Source organism: Anoplophora glabripennis, unplaced genomic scaffold (genome assembly GCF_000390285.2).
Source record: "Anoplophora glabripennis isolate ALB-LARVAE unplaced genomic scaffold, Agla_2.0 scaffold302, whole genome shotgun sequence".
NCBI lineage: Eukaryota > Metazoa > Arthropoda > Insecta > Coleoptera > Cerambycidae > Anoplophora > Anoplophora glabripennis.
Genome location: NW_019416386.1, coordinates 4850 through 24586, shown reverse-complemented (window position 1 = coordinate 24586; position 19737 = coordinate 4850). Strand labels below are relative to the sequence as shown.

General features: G+C 30.8%; 2 protein-coding genes across 3 annotated transcripts in view; both read right to left on the bottom strand.

Moving 5' to 3' along the window:
• Positions 1–17564, bottom strand: part of LOC108910552 (transmembrane and coiled-coil domains protein 2) — a 122197-nt gene extending 104633 nt beyond the window's left edge. For both annotated transcript variants that reach the window (XM_018715188.1, XM_018715191.1), the window contains exon 1: positions 17354–17564. The gene's annotated coding sequence lies outside the window, so the exon portion shown is untranslated. The remainder of the gene's footprint in view (positions 1–17353) is intronic.
• Positions 17565–18023: 459 nt separating this feature from the next.
• Positions 18024–19129, bottom strand: LOC108910551 (GSK3-beta interaction protein-like). Its single transcript, XM_018715180.2, has 2 exons — positions 18472–19129; positions 18024–18381 (listed from the first exon to the last, which is right to left on the bottom strand). Exon 1 carries the CDS (start codon positions 18805–18807, stop codon positions 18475–18477), a length of 333 nt encoding a protein of 110 aa, XP_018570696.1. The 5' UTR covers positions 18808–19129; the 3' UTR covers positions 18024–18381; positions 18472–18474.
• Positions 19130–19737: the final 608 nt, after the last annotated feature.

Here is a 19737-nt window from a genome sequence, read left to right as displayed (position 1 = left end):
TGGTAGAATGTTCCATTTTTGTGTAAAATCCGTTTAAAAATAATGTTATATGTGTTAATCATCGGGAATTGAAATTGTCAATATCGCAGATTTTGAATAACAAATATGCGTTTGACGTTATTTGCATTGACAGTTCAGTTATTTAGTTTTTGTGAATTGTTATCTTCATAAAAATTCTCGAATCTTTAGTAAATGATTATTTGACAAAGTAAAAAAAAAACAAATGATTTGCAGCCAAATAAATGAATCCTCTGTTGTAATTCTTCCAAATGATTTATTTCTATAATCTATAGCAAAAACTACAGCCTTCAACCTACCCCACAGAAAGTAATCTAGAGCAAGGGTCGGCAACTGGCGGACCGCGGTCCAGATCCGGACCGAGAAAGGTAAAATACTGGACCGCCAAAAATTTTTTGAAAATATTAATTACTCAAATAAATTATTTTAAAAATATTTTTTTTACGTTTGAGTGCCACCCTTATCATTATTTCTAGTATTTTACAATTGTGACTGATTTGAGTTCTTAATGCAAATGAAAATAAAAAATTAGTAAGAAATATGATTTTTTTTCTGGACCTCGTTAAAAATTTCAAAAGTATCCGGACCCCACCTAAAATTACTTGCCGATCCCTGATCTAGAGGATATAGGTCTAGAGACCGAGGTGGCCATGGAATGGGACCATCTCTACCTATCCACTTGAAAGGAAAATTACCGTTTAATCAATTTATGACATTATGGGTAAAGAGAGGTTGTTGATAGTGTAATGTTAAGCGTACGTTTAACGGTGTATCATCCAATAGTTCTCTTACATCATTTTGCAGAAAGTTTAAGTATCCTTCTGTATTCAGACAAACGGGAAACTGGATTGGTCCAAGTAGCTAGGTCCCCTAAAATTCCTGTTCACAAATTTATTGCAAATCTATTTTGAAAATTTGTGCGCTGTATTGCCTGTATTTAATGGATTTTATACAAAAATGGAACATTCTACCAATATGAAACAAGAGTACCTTTTTTTACTAAAAAACTGAAATTTCATACTTTTCAGTCAAAAGTCAAAAAAGTCAACGCATAAAAAAGTTATGGTAAATTTTACCCCCCTCCCCCCCAGTGTTGGAACGTATGTGATGAAAATTTGTAAATTTCGTTTCAGTAGCGGACTGAACACGTAAGAGTTAGGCTAATTACCAAATTTTATAAATTCATCTCTACTGGTTTCGGAGTTATTTAGAAGAAACCATCATCAGATTGGCTCCTTTAAGTGGCTATAACTTCCTTAGGAAGAATTTTTGGGCCCACGTTTATATAAAGAAAAAGTATTATTTCTCGACATAGAACGCCCTGTAGAAATGTTGCCCCTAATTTCGGGACACCCTGTAGTTCTCTGAAAAATTGACTAGTAAAGCCAATTCTACAAATACTTGTTCATAAAAAAAGTAAAAATTTGTATAAACAATTCTTCACAGAATGACAACCTTTTATTTCTTAATTTTAAAGATAGTAAACTTTTGAGGAATTGAATAATGAATAAAATAAGCCTAGTAGTCCGGACGAATTAGGTTTTTTTTCAAAAATCGGGCCTACCTCGAATTTTATGGGCTTAAAATTAAGTAAAAAATACACAGAATAAAAGCCTAAATTTGTGTATTTGTAGAGATCGAGCGTCATATTGTTTATAACAAAAGAAAATAAAATAATTGCTTTTATTCAGTTTTTCGCTTATATCTCCGAAAATAAGCCTCTAATCGATATGAAGTATACTTAATGATTTTGTTCCTGAGGAAATTTGCTACAAGGGTAGGCTTTGGCGAAAGCTCACAACATTTTTTTTATTGCAAAATTGGCGGCGAAAAGAAAAACCACAAGTGACAAACTAAAGGAGTTATAGAATTTATACAGGGTGTCCCTGAAAAGGATGGACAACGCTTGACCTAACTTACCTATATACTATTTAGCCTAACTTACCTATATACAATAGTACACGTCTACTGAGATATAGCGTTCTAAATATAGAACAAGTAACCTAGTTTTTTTTCAAATAATTTGAAAAATGTTTTTCTTAGAAACTTCAAATTTGGTACACATATTTTTTTATATAAGGGCAATGTAAATGTAGAATTTGGTGAGAATACATATACAGGATGTTCTCTTTCTAGTGCTTGTGCGCCACTGGCTATCCCGTAACTTTTTTGTATGTACGCCAATGACGACAGAATTTATATTTTAAAAAATAAGCACTATTTTAGAAGATTTTGTTGCTCTTACAAAATTTCGATATCGTTTATGGATTTCGAGTAAAATTGACATTTTTTAGACATTAAATAATATAAAATCAGTTTTAGAACATTCTAGTACGAGGTGTCATATAATAGAGAAACAAATTCATAACAATAATTAAAAGGTTCTGTGTCAAGTTAGCTGTGATTTAATTTTAGCTTACTTTGTTTTTTGTTGCAATTTATACTTTTATTTGCTGAACAAACTGATGTTAGTAGTTTTGGGTTATTGTGAAGGAAATTGTTGTGCTACTGTTGGAACATATGCTGAAAGATTTTCTAATCGAAGAACTCAAATCACAAAACATTTGCTAATGCGGAGAGACGCCTTCGGGAAACAGGACGTTTTTTACCTGTAACATTAAATCTTGGATAATGTACGGTCGGAATTATTCAGCTGGAGGGATAAATTTTCGAAAGGGTCGAAGAAATTCCTCAAGTAAATAAAATGCGTTTAGCGGCAGAGGTTGGCTTTCAAAAAGTTCCTTTAATAGAGTATTAAAAGACCAGTTATTACAGGTTGCAGGTATTACAGGGTACATGTAGGTATTACAGGGTACAGGTAGGTATTACAGGTCTAACAGGTGGATAGGTAGAGGAAATAATGCCACTTTAAAATGGCCACCTCGATCCCCGGACCTAAACCCATGTAATTATTTCATTTGGGGAGCGTTGAGGACCACAGTTTAAAATAACTTTTCAGTAAATACAGAAAACGAACGACATGAAATTAATGTTATGAGAGGTAATGCACAATTATTGAATAATTTCTAATTTTCGAAGAACTAATGTTTGCGTTTAAGAACAAAAAAGTAACTTTGAGAATTTACTGTAATATTATTTTAATGTGATTACAAATATCAGTTTATTTAAAATGTTAATGTCGACTTTCTTACATTATTAGTTGATATTGTTTATTTAAAATATTAGTGTTGATTTTTATTTTATTGATTGATAATATCTACTAATACCAAAAATGTGTAGTTATTTTTTTTAATGTGACGTTTTTTCATTATTATTCCCTGCTTTGAGGCTGCAGTTATAAATAATTTTTATAAATCGGAATTTTTGCCTATATTTAACGTATAAAAAATGCGAATTTTACTCGAAATCCATAAACGATATCGAAATTTTGTAAGAAAAAAACCTTCCAAAATAGTGCTTATTTTTAAAAATATAAATTCTGTCGTCATTGGTGTACATACAAAACAGTTACGGGATAGCCAGTGGCGCACAGGCTCTAGAAATAGAACATCCTGTATTCTCTCCAAATTCTATATTTACCTTGCCCTTATATAAAAAAATAAGTGTACCAAATTTGAAGTTTCTAAGAAAAACAGTTTTCAAATTATTTGAAAAAACTAGGTTGTCTGTTCTATATTTAGAAGGCTATATCTCAGTAGGCGTGCACTTTTGTATATAGATAAGTTAGTCTAAATAGTCTTATTTTCATCCAAGGAACCTGTGGTCAAGCGTTGTCCATCTTTTTCAGGGACACCCTGTATATTTAAATTTATAGAATAATATTGACTTTTATAGTAATTAATATATTAAAATTATATCAATTTTACTGCGAATGCGCATTAAAGATAGTTTCATGTAAGCGAAGTAGCCTTCAAGAAAAGTTTGGTTATGGTTACGTGTATGTCAACTTTGTGATTTCTTACTTTCTTTCTCCTAAGTTTTGTAATAATTTTGGATACATTATCATGCCTAAAAGACCAGTTAGTACGAGTGCAACTTTTGTGCATTTTGAAGAAAAGAAGCTCATCGAACAGAGAGAAAATTCTATCTCCTCAGGTTATGTACAAAAAATGCTTTACGATGTTGAACTTTCAGTTATCACAGGAGAAGTTCAAGTCAGTGTGAAGAGGAAAATATATAGTCGACGTAAGGTGGTAATTTACATACAATAAACTTGTGGGGAATATTTATCTAAACATACCCCGATTTTAGGTTTTTCTGAGTGATGGACAAATATCCAAATGTAATTGTACCTGTCCTAAAGGATTAAATACGTGCCATTACATGGCAGTTCTTGCCATCTTTATTCACACCAATTTGTCTACTACAGACATAACTTGCAAATTGAACAAATCAAAGAGTAGTACAGAAAAAGCAACCACTAACCGCTAATGACGACAGCGATGACATATTACCTGCGTATGAGGCTATTATTTCCGAGCATACGACTAATGTTAAATTTTTACTTAGAAATACACTTTTATATCGTGTTGGTTGTTCTTAAATACATCTGAATCCTTGTACAAATAAATTAATTTGTAATTGTTCATTTTTGTAGTATCTATGTAAATAGTACACATGGGTCAGATTCGGTCTGTACAATTTCAGCTATCACTATTTGTTTGCGGGTTGCCTAAATATAATGGCTTGTTTACACGGGAACAGTCAACTAAATTTTAACTAAATTTTAAGTCACTTGAACCTATTTGAACAGCGCATATGTGGTAAGTAACAAGTTATGGAGCAAGTAAAAATTTAGTACACTGGAATAGAATTTATTCTAATTTTTCGTGCAAGTTTTTTCGCTTCCAAAGTCGTTTAGGTCTATTTTTCTCTTCATATATTTCTTCATTTATTTCTTCTAATATAATATTTAGGATATTGCGTAGTATGCCATTAAATTCTTCTACAAATTGCTGCCTCACGTTCATCTCGTCAGGTTTGCAAATATATAAACTGCACTAGAACTTGCCAACAACTAGACTTAGAACTTACCAGGTGAACAGCACTTGCAGAAAAAGCAGTAACTTAAAATTTAGTTACCACTTATCTACTGTCCCCGTGTAAACAAGCCTTAAGACGCCACACTAAAGGCGGTTTGCCACTAAACGGACAAAACAAAAACAAAACACAAACTTGTGTCGAATAAAACATAACTGTAACTTTTCGCAAACTTTTTGAAGACTGGTGTGTTTTGCGACAGTTGTAGTTTTGTTTTTAGGGTCCCGCTTCAAAAAGGCGGTTTTCCACTAAACGGACAAAACAAAAACAAAACACAAACTTGTGTCGAATAAAACAGAACTGTAACTTTTCGCAAACTTTTTGAAGACTGGCGTGTTTTGCGACAGTTGGAATTTTGTTTTTCGGGTCCCGCTCGAAAGCTGTCACATCAAAAGGTTTCGACGTGTTTTGAAACTCAAGTCTGTTTAGTGGAAACTGTCGTGTTGTGTTTTCTATTTAAGTGATCCAACCCAATATCTATGTAGGCGTTTTCTTCTTCCCAAAAACAATATTTTAATCATTAATGAATTATAGCTATTAAAAAATATATATGTGTACGGTTAAAGTGTTTACTTGGCTAGGATACAAACTAACCAAGTAAACACTTTAACCGTACATATACCACGAATTCCATCGATTGATATCTGGGAAACCGCCCGAAGGATTTTTTTGAAATTGTGATGGCGTGATACGGACTACCAAGCTAAAATATTTTCAAGGTCATCGTATTTCCGATACTAAGTTTCTTATTTTAAATGGAACCCCCTGTATATTATTGCAAAAAAATTAGGGGTTTTCATTTAAAAATTTCGAGTTTTCAACATATTCTGAACTTCATATTCGATAAAATTTTTTTGACCACCTTGTATAAAAACTGGAAAATTTTCATGTCAAATTCGATAAAGTAGATCTTTCTCTACAAAATGTCCAATTTGCACAAAAAAATAAACCGGGAAAACTAAATTTTGCTGACAGTCTGCATCTGTCAATTATTGTTTAAAAATCGAAATATCTCGGAAACGGTCAATCCTAAGTATGGTGGATGCTATATGTTTTCAACTTAAAAATGGATGATGTTTCCAAAAATGCAATATACAGGGGGTTCCATTTAAAATAAGAAAATTAGTATCGACTTTCGGTGTAACCGGAAGTACGATGACCTTGAAAATATATTAACTTGGTGGGCCCCACGGTCCATATCACACCATCACAATTTCAAAAAAATCTTTAGAGCGGTTTCCCAGATATCCATCGATGGAGTTCGAGGTGGGACACTCCGTAGACACACTTTTTTCCAAGGACTTCAGTATAAACCAGCCATAACTAAGAATAAAAAAATCTTCTCTAAACATGTTGGCTGGTTATTGGAAAAATGTGCTCTGACTTCCTCGCGACAACCAGTGGAAAACGACTGAAAACAACAAAACTCGAACAAAATGTAGCCCGCTTGATGGAAACAAGAGTTTTGGGTTTGTTTCAGTTTTGTTTTTATTTTGTTCTAGAAAACACAAACAGAACATAGACTCAACTGTCCGTTTAGTGGAAAACCGCCATAAAAGAGTATATTCTTAAGTCCCATGCTTTGTTACAGAGAAAAAAATAGCAAGTTGTTAAATCTATCCACTTTTTTTTTAATATTAGTCACTCGTGATGAAACTTAAATGTTCTATAGAATTTGGTAATCTGTAGCACTAGGACTGCTGAACATTTTTCTCTCTTACCTTGTAGTCTCCTATTGACTCGGGAAAGGGGTTACCACCACCCTAAATCCCCACTAATATCCCGTCAACATCGCCCCATCCCAATGCAGTTCCACTCAACTCCAGATCCAGACTGATGGTTTTGTTTATTAGATCGACCCTCGTATTATATTGTACGTGTACCGTATATATCAATACATTGGGACAGCTATGACTCATAGTAGGCAGAGGTCAATATTGTCCTTCTAACATCTTGGAATCTTCGACATAAATATTTTAACAATTTCCCAACACAAAAAAATATTAAACCTAATAGTGGGTCTAATAAAAAATAATTATACATTATTTTTTTATTTCACTACACTCAAATGAATAACATTATCATCATAACAGTAATTTCAAATAAAATGTAAATTTAAATTTTATTATACGCCTTTTTTATATACTGTTCATAAACTGTTTTATTATTTTAAAGTAACTGATAATAATAATCTAAGCGTAAATTAAATTACTTTTTTCTCGAGTTGGTTATTTTAGCAGACTTTGTGAAGAAAAACGCTATAAATATCTGATTAAATTTGTTGGACTATTTATATTTGATCAAAGCGAAACGTCTTTAATTTAAAGTGTTATTACGACTTCTTCGATGTACGAAATTCTTTGATTACAGGAAAAGATAAACAAGAAAATAAACCTTTTTTTTTAGATGCGTTTTGCAGTCATAAAAATGTCATAAATAACAAAGTTTTTAAAAATAATAACTAAATAAGTAATTTTAAAACATGATTTCTGATTTGCATCAACTGATTAATAATAAAAATTTTTGTATAGTCAGTTCAATATAAAAAGTGTGGGTAGGTACAATTTATTCACGAATTGATTCATAAATTTCGATAGAGAATCAAATTTTGAGCAAAATATATTCAAAGAATTTTTTTGAGAAATCAATAGTTTTTTTAGTTATTCACGATTGAAAACTTGGGAGTTTTGAGTGAAAAAAAAAAAACACTTTTTCAAAGTATTTTTCGCGAATAACTCAAAAACTACACATTTTATTAAAAAAAGTGTAATGAACAAAAATGTAGCTTATAAATAAACAAAGAAAATCGTTTTTTAAAAAGTGTTGTACGTCGTATACAAAGCGAAATATGGTTAGTGGAAGGGGACTTGTTTTGGGAGGAATACTCGAATCGATGTATTCAACGTCAAATAACAGAAAAAGAATCAATTTTACGTGTATAACGCTCCTGGAGTTTTTTGTAGTACTCAAAAAGACCTTCAATATAAGCACTTATAAAAGTTAATTAGAGCAAAATTGAAGGAGTTATCGTCAAAGACAGATGGGTTGCTCATATTTTTTAAGGAAAAATGAGCAGTAAACGCTGTATCATTTCCATCAGAATTAAAATTAATCGTAGACCCTTTACAATTAGTTTTGTTTTAGTGTTTTTCATACGATCCTGAAGTTAGACCGGTTTAGAATGCGTATTTTTTTAATAATGTATGGTAAAAGTCGAAAATGTATTTTTCATTATTTAAAAAAAAATGCCTTATTTATATAATAACTCTGAAACTATGAAAGATACGTAAAAAATGATAGACAAAATGTAGCGGTTTTTCAACAAATATTTTGCTTTTTTATTCCTATAGCATAAAAAATAAAGGAGATATCGCTATTTGAAGTATCCATTTTAGTGAAAAAACGACCTGTCTCGAGCCCTTTGATCCTTTCCCTTTAAAAAACGAAGGACTTAAAAGGTTTTATATGCAAACGATCTTACAGCTCTTGAAATTATCTTTAAAATGCTTTTTTTGTAGGATACTATAGCTTCAAAATTAACCGAGTTATGGTAAAAAAACCAATGACATTTTTTCGGAGCAAAATAGGCTTTCTCATTTTTATATGTATATTATATATTATATTATACAAATAAAATAAGTAAAAAAATTTAGTGTGATTATTTATATGCAGCGTAGTAATTTTTTTATGATTAATTATATTTAAAAATCGATTATAATAAAAATATTTTACATCAATAAAAGGGTAGTAAGGTAGTAGTAGGTAAAAGGGTAGTTTATAAGAGTTGAAAATGGCAAAAGTAAAATATTCTTTCATAAACAATATAAGGGAATTTTTATTTTAAATTATTTCACAATTATTGCATTCCAATATTTAAAACGTATTTTTTTATCATTTTTTTAGCACAGGAGTGATTTATAAGGGTTGAAAAGTGATATGAGATACAAATTCTTTCAGAAACAGTGAGGAAATTTTTATTTTAAATAATTGCACAGTTAAAGCATTCCAAGTATTTAAAAAGTAATTTCTTATCATTTTTGTCAATACAGGGGTGGTTTTTGGGGGTTGAAAGAGGAAAATTCTTTTATTAGCTATAAGGTAACTTTTATTTTAAATAATTGCACGATTTAATCATTCCAAATCTTTAAAAAGTAATTTTTTATCATTATTTTTTGCATAGGGGTAGTTTTAAAGGCTTAAATAAAGGGTCGGAAAGATCAAATATATCATAAAACATGTTCGAGAACATGGAATATTATTTAATCTTTGTGCATGAACAATATTTTTATCAATAAAATGCTTAAAACTTAATTTTTTCAATTTTTTTCACTTAGGGGTAGTTTTTACCCCTAAAAAAACAAAAAGCGTCAATCGGGCTTATGTCACTTTTGAACTTGAGCCTAAGATGAGCCTTATTCTAAATTTTGATGCAAATCCATGCAGTTTCAAAGAATTCGGAGGTTGCAGCTAATTTTCAGCTTCAATGACTGTACTAAATTTTTTTTTTTCTAGATAACATGAATATTATAAAACTGCTTTTCCATTCTTATCACTCTTTGACACACACTGAAACAAATACACACAAAAAACTCAACGATTTATTTGTTAACAGGTTCCCTAAAATTAATTTTGTGCACTGCACATATTAGTAGTACTTATTTAAAATCAAATTTTTGTTGTAAGACAGTCGCAAGAGCATTACGTTAAATCCCTGGCACCGAATCAAGAAAAAATTACATTCATTTAATAACTTTCTTTCAACTGTGACGTCAAAAATAGCTTAGAAACATTTTAAAATTGCATCCGCAATCTGCCAAAAATGGTTGTCACTAAAAAATTATTGACGTCATACTTATAAATACAGAGAAATGTATCTACAAATTGCAAGCACATATTTTAATCCAAAGTCTAACCAAATAGACGGTAATAGGGTGCATAATATACAATGGAACGAATAAACATTGACAAGATATACTTACAACATGATATGCTTTCTCATTCGGTAGCGTTACTATAGCATTACTACCTATATGTACCCATTTGTATTTATCGATAAATAGTAGGTAATTAAATAATATAATAACCTTGAAAACAGTATATAGTTATCGTAATTACATATACACAATGTGTACGACAACTAATTAACAGCAATTTCTGAAACTAATGCAAACTCGGTAGAAAAGGAGGTAAACATAAAACTTAGTCACCTTAGTCACTGATGAACGTAATACTAGTCCAAGCATTATAGAGAAATGCTTACAGAAATTATTACCTGGACAAAAAAAATATGACCGTATAGAAAATTAAATTTTAAATTGAGTTTCTTGTTCTTTAAACTCGATCCAATATGGCGAACATGGTTAAAAAAAATCGCAAAGTTGAAAAAAACGGTTTTTCTAAAATAACTAAAAAAATATAGCACGGATTGAAAAATTTTAAATGAGAAAGTTGTAGGTTTTAAAAAGATCTATCGACTGATTTTTTGAAAGTATCGATTGCTTTGTTACTTTTCGAGATATATCGAAAAAACCGTTAAAAATCTTCTCTTTTCTCTTCTTCTATAACTCGTTTACATTTACGTGCCCATATTTGCTATTTACTGCAAGCATAGCCCGCGGCAAGCCAAAAAAGTACATTTTTGAAAAATTTAAAAATATTAATTATTTTTCGAGATATATCGATTTTTTGAAAAAAAGGCGCTCTCGAAAATTGGCTAGATCTTCTCAGCGGATAGCCCTACAGTAACGATTTTCGGTTTATTTTCTTCGTAAAGAGTTATATTATCATGCTGTTAAAAAATGTTGACGATTTTATTAATTTTAAGGATCAAAAAATGACTGAAAAAGTTGCACTTTTTTTGGGTATGTTTTTTTCAAATAACTATTTCAATTTTTATTATTTTTTTGTACTTAATCTGGGGTAGCTAAACACGAATATTATAGCATTTTCGCCTTAGAAGCAAAATAGACCCGTAAATGTTTAGTTTTCTTTCTTTAAAAGTCATTTTCATAAAATAAAAATTGAAATAGTAATTTGAAAAAAACATACCCAAAAAAGTGCAACTTATTCAAAGTCATTTTTTGATCCTTAAAATTAATAAAATCGTCAACATTTTTTAACAGCATGATAATATAACTCTTTACGAAGAAAATAAACCGAAAATCGTTACTGTAGGGCTATCCGCTGAGAAGATCTAGCCAATTTTCGAGAGCGCCTTTTTTTCAAAAAATCGATATATCTCGAAAAATAATTAATATTTTTAAATTTTTCAAAAATGTACTTTTTTGGCTTGCCGTGGGCTATGCTTGCAGTAAATAGCAAATATGGGCACGTAAATGTAAACGAGTTATAGAAGAAGAGAAAAGAGAAGATTTTTAACGGTTTTTTCGATATATCTCGAAAAGTAACAAAGCAATCGATACTTTCAAAAAATCAGTCGATAGATCTTTTTAAAACCTACAACTTTCTCATTTAAAATTTTTCAATTAGTGCTATATTTTTTTAGTTATTTTAGAAAAACCGTTTTTTTCAACTTTGCGATTTTTTTTAACCATGTTCGCCATATTTGATCGAGTTTAAAGAATAAGAAACTCCATTTTAAATTTAATTTTCTATACGGTCATATTTTTTTTGTACAGGTAATAATTTCTGCAAATTTAACATTAATCCGTGACAGAATGCTTGGACTATACTTTATTAGTTCCTTTTAAACTCAACCGATTTTGGTCGGAGTAGTAACATTTAAGTAGAATACGCCGATTTGTTTAAATTCATATAGTAAGTATTATTAATTTCTTTCAATATTATAAATACGTATAGGAAATAAAGGTACAGAGAACTAAACGATACTTTTTATTGCAAGTTTCCGGGTCCTACAAACGTTTGCATGCAGAGGCGTACGCAAGCGGAAGGGTGGCAGTTTAGTGGTCAAAACCCCCATGATAAATACTTTCCATGAGAAACTATAGAAATATTGTTAAAATTAAGTAAAGTTGCGTAATACTCTACTAAAATGTTTCTTGAGAAAATTAATTCTTGAATGAGTACTTACTTGAAATGTAACAAATAAACCGGGAAAAGTATATTATTTTATTTTGTCCTGTAACTTATTCGTTTGTAAAGATAATTTAATGAAATTTGGATTCTAACAGTAAGACCCTAATGGTTGCGACAGTGGAGTTAGATTTTTCACATCTGTTACTGTTTTTGAGATGCGAAAATTAACTTTTTGCTTATGGCCGCTATATTAAAAAATTACAAATTGGATTTTGTCTCGCTTTTATACCTAATTCATAGTAGGTCGTGCATAATCAACTATTTTATTTTATGGGCGCCATATTGGTGCCATATTTGTACTTTATTCCTTAATTCAATATATTCTCTTTCTTCGTTATTTAGTTTAGTTCATAAAAAACAGCAATATGGTATCCATATCCATAAAAAAAGTTAACAACCACATCTCAAAAAAATCGTCAATGTAATCTGCAGAGTTGTCTTATGTCCAGCAATTGAATTTTTTATAAAAAAAAAAATGAGTTACGGCACAAATATAAACCGCACTTTCTAGTTTTTTCATTATATTTCAGAAATTAGTTGGAATATCTCATTGCCAATTTAAAATTTAACGGACTGTAGATAACTCATGCAAAATTAAATTTTGTTAGAGACTATTCGTTATACTTTTCCACTGTCTTAGAAATGAAACAGACACGCACAAAATAGGTATGACATGTATGTTAATAATATTCTGGACTATTTATTTTGCCCAGTCATTATAGCCATGAAAGAGCCTGTTTCGGGAAAAATACTATTAGAAGTTTCTCTGCGGAATATTGTTCGGAAACCTGTTATAAATAAAATATCAAAAAATCAACTCGAGGCTAGTTGGGAAACTTTGTTTTAACAGTGGTCAAAGTTATGGAAAAGTGGTTTTTTGACTCACGTAAAAAAACTATTATTCATAGCGAAAAAAAGTTTATACAAAAAAGGTAGGTATTGAATAAGCCTATAAAATGAGAAAAGTCCGATTAAATTTCGATAATTTGTTTATGTACAAGAGCTCAAAAATGGTCGAAAATTGCCGTTTTTTTCAATTGCTAATAATTAATGCAATTTTCATCGCAGACACTTGTAATTCAGGATTTTTTAGGCTTTTTACACCCTTAAGTGGTATAAAATTTCAGCCCGAAAGCTCCATTGGTTTGGCGTTGACGGTATTTGTTTTCTAAGAAGATGCTATGTTCAATTCATTTTCAAGCTCACAGGCGTTGTAGGGTTTCGATCATTAGTTGTTTTTGTACCTAAATAGTTGTATTGACATATGCATTTACTGAGAATTTAGTTTTTCATATTTAATTTGTTTAAAAATGACTGAAAAACTGTTAAATTGTTAAGCGCGCATGCTCCGCCTCGCTCTCCCCACTCGTTCGCTAGACCAAGTAATAGAACGCAACGCCGCTATCTTCTTTTTCGCAATTAAATAGTTGAATTCACCTTAATGTTAATGTAGGACATGAAAAATGAATTGAAAATAGCATCTTCTTAGATAATAAATTCCGCCAACGCCAAGCTAATGAAGCTTTTGGGCTGAAATTTTTACTACTTATTAAGGGTGCAAAAAGCCTCAAAAATCCTGAATTACAAGTGTCTGCGATGAAAATTGGATAAATTATTAGCAATTGAAAAAAGCGGACAATTTCGACCATTTTTGAGCTCTTGCGCCGAGTCTTGCGCATAAACAAATTATCGGAATTTAATCGGACTTGTCTTATTTTACAGATTTATTTAATACCTACCTTTTTTGTAAAAACTTTTTTTCTCTATGAATAACACTTTTTTTACGCGAGTCAAAAAACCACTTTTTCATAATTTTGACCATTGTTATAACAAAGTTTCCCAACTAGTATCGAGTTGATTTTTTGATATTTTGTTTATAACACGTTTCTGAACAATATTCCGCAGAGAAACTTCTAATAGTATTTTTTTTCCCGAAAAACTGGCCTAATTATCTAATAAGATAATAAGATTGAATTCAATGACACGTAAGTCTATTTACTATTATTTATGAAAATGTAATGCCAAATTAAATAAATAAACTTTTCAGATTCGTCTAATTGATTTTACTAATTCTTACTCAACCTATGAACTCTGATCCAAATGGTGATTAATGATAATTAATTCAAATTTGCTGCAGGTAACAATAATGATCAGCAACTAATTGTAAGATATAAGTACATTGGGATAAAGGTAAACTAACATTTTGTATATTGCTGACATAAATAATCACCAATCAGTACAAATTGTTTTAAAATCTTCTATATACATTTTAATAAGAGTATAACACAATTCATTAAATATTGTTTCGCTGTTAAGTTTACATAGAACGAGAGAAGAGAAAGTAAAAATGAGACGACAGTGTTAGAGCAGCAGACAATACAAAATAACCCACAGATAACAACTGCAAATAATTTTCGAGGTTATTTCATTCTTCAATGTTTAATAGTTTGTTGTATTTAAGTATTATTGAAATTTTTTCTAATTAAGTTTTCAAGCGGCTGACTAGTTTTATTGTTTACTACGTGCCTAATAAAATAAGGAAGAGGATCAAGGAAAAAATATGTTCCTCTGGGTTTGTATGAAAGTCGGAATAAAAGCCTTTGATCAACTTGGCGAAATACTAAGCTTATTTAGTTAGTGCAGAACCCTCCGACAAATTTTTGCAACAAACACAAAAATAAAGGCACTCTGCTTAAAGAAAATTTTACATTTTTAAATTTTTTTAACACTCAGTTTATTTTATTACATATTGGCTCTCCAGGATAAGCAAAATATTTTATCAAAAATGACTTTTTCTGGAAAAATCAACAATAAAAATGTATTGGCCTAAATCTCAAAAAACATTTTAATGTAAATTTAGCAAAACATATTTAGACTAAAAGACCCTCAAAAACTGTTAGTTATAACTAATAACTAATAATTGCAATAAAAAATTAAATTCCTTTTTTTTAGGAACAGTGTATTCTAACAATAATTCCAGCAATAAGTACACCTTTTTACAGCGAATAAAATGCATGCGTTTTGACAAAACATATAGATCCCAACAAAAAAAAAATGGCAAACAGCGACTTCTGTGTTGTAGGTAAAAAATAATCTCATGCAGTTTAAAAAAATATCTTATGTTGACGGAAGTATAAAACTTAAACAGAAAAAATCTTGAAGTAACTTTTTAAGGAAGCATTTTCACACTGAGGTAAATATTTTTACACCTGATTATAAGACTATATAATTTTGTGTTCAATCCACGAAAATTTAAATTTTCTCATCTTAAACGATTAGTTTATTATGTATTCTTAGAATTCTACGTAAAAAAATTACATTCTCATGACTCCAATAATTTATCTTAATACTTTTAGTAAGTAGGATTCAAGTTTAGTTTATAGATATAAATTTTATATTTATTCACGTTAAGATACTACGCATTACTCTTCATTAAAAATAAGCCAAACTTAAATAAAGATTTGGTTGATTATTCTTGTCAAACAATAGTGAACTAATTAGATACCCTATTATAGATATTTTAGTTCTACGTTCTACCATTAACAATCACTTCCAAAGAGGAACTAACGTATTTAAGTCTAGAATAAGGTATACGCAATTAAATTCACCAAGTTATTTCGTATTTCGATGAAGTAATATTAGAAATTATTAAACTTTTTTTTAAATTTCGGTAAAGTGTGATACTGAAGTAAGCAATACCAAAGGTAATACTATAACATTTTCGTTTTAGATAAACTAACATTACTATTTTATTACATATTACCACACATATAATGGTAATAATAACACATGCATAGTAGATATACAGGGTGGTCCAAATTTTATGCAGGAAACTTCGAGGGTAGATAGATCTCTTTAAAATAATACATGTTTGCCTTATAAACATAGGTCTAGAACGGCCCCGTTTTAGAGATACAGGGTGTTGAGGTTTTTAAAAAAATAGATTTTTTTATTATATCGCACACTACCTCACAGGTGGTGTAGAAAGGAGTGTAAATAATTTTATTGATGTGCTTACAAATTGCACTTACTTTTAAACATAAACAAATATTCTTGTAATATTATCGTTAAGTGTCTGCCACAAGGGAATTGTATTGGTATGAATAACTTGAGAACGGCGAATCTTAGAGAAAAAATTAAAGTTACCTTTTTTACGTATTTTGTGCATTAAAATATAAATCAGTTACAATGACATGTAAAAAATGCAGTGACGTAGGTTTTTTTGTAAAAAAGGGGGGTGACCAGTGTCCAGTTGTACACCACTGGTTGAACCTTTAAAGCTCATATTTCAGCGAATATAAGGCCTACTATCATACATTATATGTACCAAATTTTATTGAGATCGGTTAATAGATTCCGGATATAAACAAAAAAATCCATTTTTTTTGACAACTTCAACACCCTGTATCTCTAAAACGGTGCCGTTCCAGACTTATGTTTATAAGGCAAACACATATTATTTTAAAGAGATCTATCTGCCCTCGAAGTTTCCTGCATAAAATTCGGATCACCCTGTATGTATGTCGATAAGTCAATATTATCAATATTATGATATCCCCATCCCCCTTTCAAGGCGCATAAGATAATTCAAGACCACCCTGTATGTATGCATCTACATGTTACAAAAAAAAATTATAAATGTGGTCTCTAGGTAAGGTATTTTTTTATTTAGTTTTTGTTGTTACACACCAGACCCAACAAGACGACTTTAAAATGAAGTTTAGACCAATCAGGTACCTACTGAATTGACATATTAAGTATTGCTGTTACTTTGCAAGCCGTAAAATTGTTTAATTAGCTTCACATTTTTTTACAATACCTATTAAAGTACTATTCACTATTCTTATTCCTTGTGTATTCTAGAGATTCACTACATACCTTTAAGTTAGGTACTTTAAGACAGTACATTGTTCTATACAATTACGGAACACCAAAAGGGATATAGGTATGTATTATACTTACATCTGGCAATGATAATATTGTAGGAAAGTATTTTATGAATAACTTACATAACATTAACAGTTCCATGTTTCACTGGCGTAAAAATAACATGTTAGTTTATAAACATTTAAGTACCTATGTAATAACAAGTATGTAATGCAGGTAGGTAATACTTAAATGCGGTAGGTACTTACTTATAAAAAATACTAAAAACTAATATGGATCACAATCATTTATGAAATATTAAACATTTATATGGTTGAAATCATTTGGATTCATGCTTAATTGTTATAAAAACGGCTTATAATCCTAATAATAAACAATTTAACGTTCTTACCTAATTAATTCCTTCCATTGTACTTGTGTGGAACAATGAACTCCTTGAATAACAAATAATAAAACACAAAACCCACCGGAAAACCTGACATATACTAACTAAACAAAAATCTCATTTATAATAAACGTTATTTACCACTACTGACCATAATTTGTTAAAATAATCGTTCGCTATTACATCGAATGTCAAAAATACGTCACACACTCATCCGTTATTGTTTTGGAACTGTATGAAGTAGGAGTAGGAACCGAATTAAAGGTGGGGGGTTATCCACAAGGTCATTCAGTGCTGCCAATATATATTTCCTCAAGAAAGAAAATACAGTACACTAAAGAAAAATAGAGATATATAATCGGAGAAAATTAGCTGTATATTTACTTAAATTATTCTTTTATTTTATTACTTCAACGTCTTTAAAATAACGATACTTAATATTCTGTCGTTATTTACACTTTTGAAAATAAAACACAACTATAGGAAATATAACCGAGGTAAGTATGCAACTTAAAATACTTTTAAAAGGATAGTTTGTAATGTTTGTATGCCCCCAATTACACTATGTGCATATACATACACATTGCATTGAATGCACATTACATTGAATGCATTTCTTCTACTGGAATTTACTAGCTATGTAATTTGAAATAATTAGATTAAAATAACATTTTTTATTCCTTTCAATACAGTTTATTGCATATAAATGTTACATAAACCTGGAACTACAAGTTATTTGCAAACTTCTTCAATCTGTTAACATAAAACTTTTATAAATAATGCAGTCTATTTATTTAACTTGGTAATTGACATACAACTCGTATCTAGATGCAAGAGCTCCTGTGAAACTGCATCCTACATCAAGACATAAATCGCTTTCTTCAATGTGCATGTTGTGCATTAAAAAGTTTACCCTACGGCAGAATTCAGACATCTACAATGTACATACATTGCAAACTATTATATCAATGTATAGTAAACTGCATTTAATTGTATGAAATTTACTATATTCACTGTGGAATTATTCTAGGAGTCTGCGAACAAAAAGAAATATAAATATTTCTGGAAATATACAGCTTATAATATCAGTTCAGCATAAACATCGTGATTATAAATAGAATTACCTGCTACAGATCGTTCAATTTTTTGAAAAGAGCATTTCCAAATGATTCTTTAAATTTTGGACTAACAACATTCAGAAGGCTATAAGGTGTTTCAAAGTACTCATCACCGTCAATATTGTTTTCGTCAAAATTATGACCAATAATTCGAAATCCTTGTGCAGATAATTCTACACAAAAATCTTTGTGTTCGATTGTTCTTAAATTCAAATATATGAATTGGCTAGTGCTCTTAATTTTTTCCGATATTTTTAATTCTTGCACATGATCTTTCACATCATTTATTATAGCTTCTGCCTCCAACTTCCAGGTTTCTGCGTCCAGTAAGGTTTCATCCATTTTTTTCAAATATTTTATCCACTTTCCACTTACAGCAAATATTAAATGCAATTAGATTGATAGGAAATCTTTTAAACTATAAATAATCAACATTCTTCTTCATTACGCGGCTAGCAATAATATTTATTTTAGAATTTACTATATACTAAATTAACATAAATCGAATTCAGTAAATACTAAAAAATGTGCTGAAAATACTGAAACCTGAAACTACAATAAATAAATACTAGAAATTAGAAAATTCAATCACAATCACGGAATCAGGTGTTCTGCTTGTTCATGCTTCATGCTTAGGTTATCATAGCACGATAAACTACAACCATAGAATAACATTTGATAGCGACAGTAACTGGCTACATTCGGCCGAATAAAAAAAACTCTAACAATCTCTTTACCTTGGATTACAATAATTAATCAGAAATTAATGCAAAACCACGAAAAAGAAAAGGTTATGTTTACCATACTACTGGATGAGGTAGCATGCCATTGCGAAGTGTGGCTGAGTGTGCGAGAAAGACAGACAATATCTCAGTAGATGCTGTCTCACTCTAGCTCGCCGCGATCAGTTGGAAATGCGCGCCATTATTCCATGGCTAGAAATTGGCCTCAATGATTTGGGATCGAGGGGGATTATCCCTCTTTATCCTGCCTCATCTCGTGTCGGCCTAGACAGCCTTCGTAGGTGGGCCCCATCCGTCGTCTACCCCGACCGCAAATGCGGCCGGTGTAGGCGCTTTGTCGGACCTCCTTTTGTCCTGGCTGGGCCCCGCCGGCTAGGGCCCTTTCTTCTGGCGCTCTTCTTGCTTCGCCGGCTCGTCTGTGTAAACCCCGGGGGTAGTGTCATGTTTATGTGTGGTATGGTTGGGTAGGGTAGTGCGGCTATGCAGCCTGGGATGCGCTTTGCTAAGGTGGCCCTTAGGCTAGCGCGGG

Coding starts and splice junctions, on each gene's coding strand:
- LOC108910551 (XM_018715180.2), bottom strand. CDS start 18,807: ATGGATGAAACCTTACTGGACGCAGAAACCTGGAAGTTGGAGGCAGAA.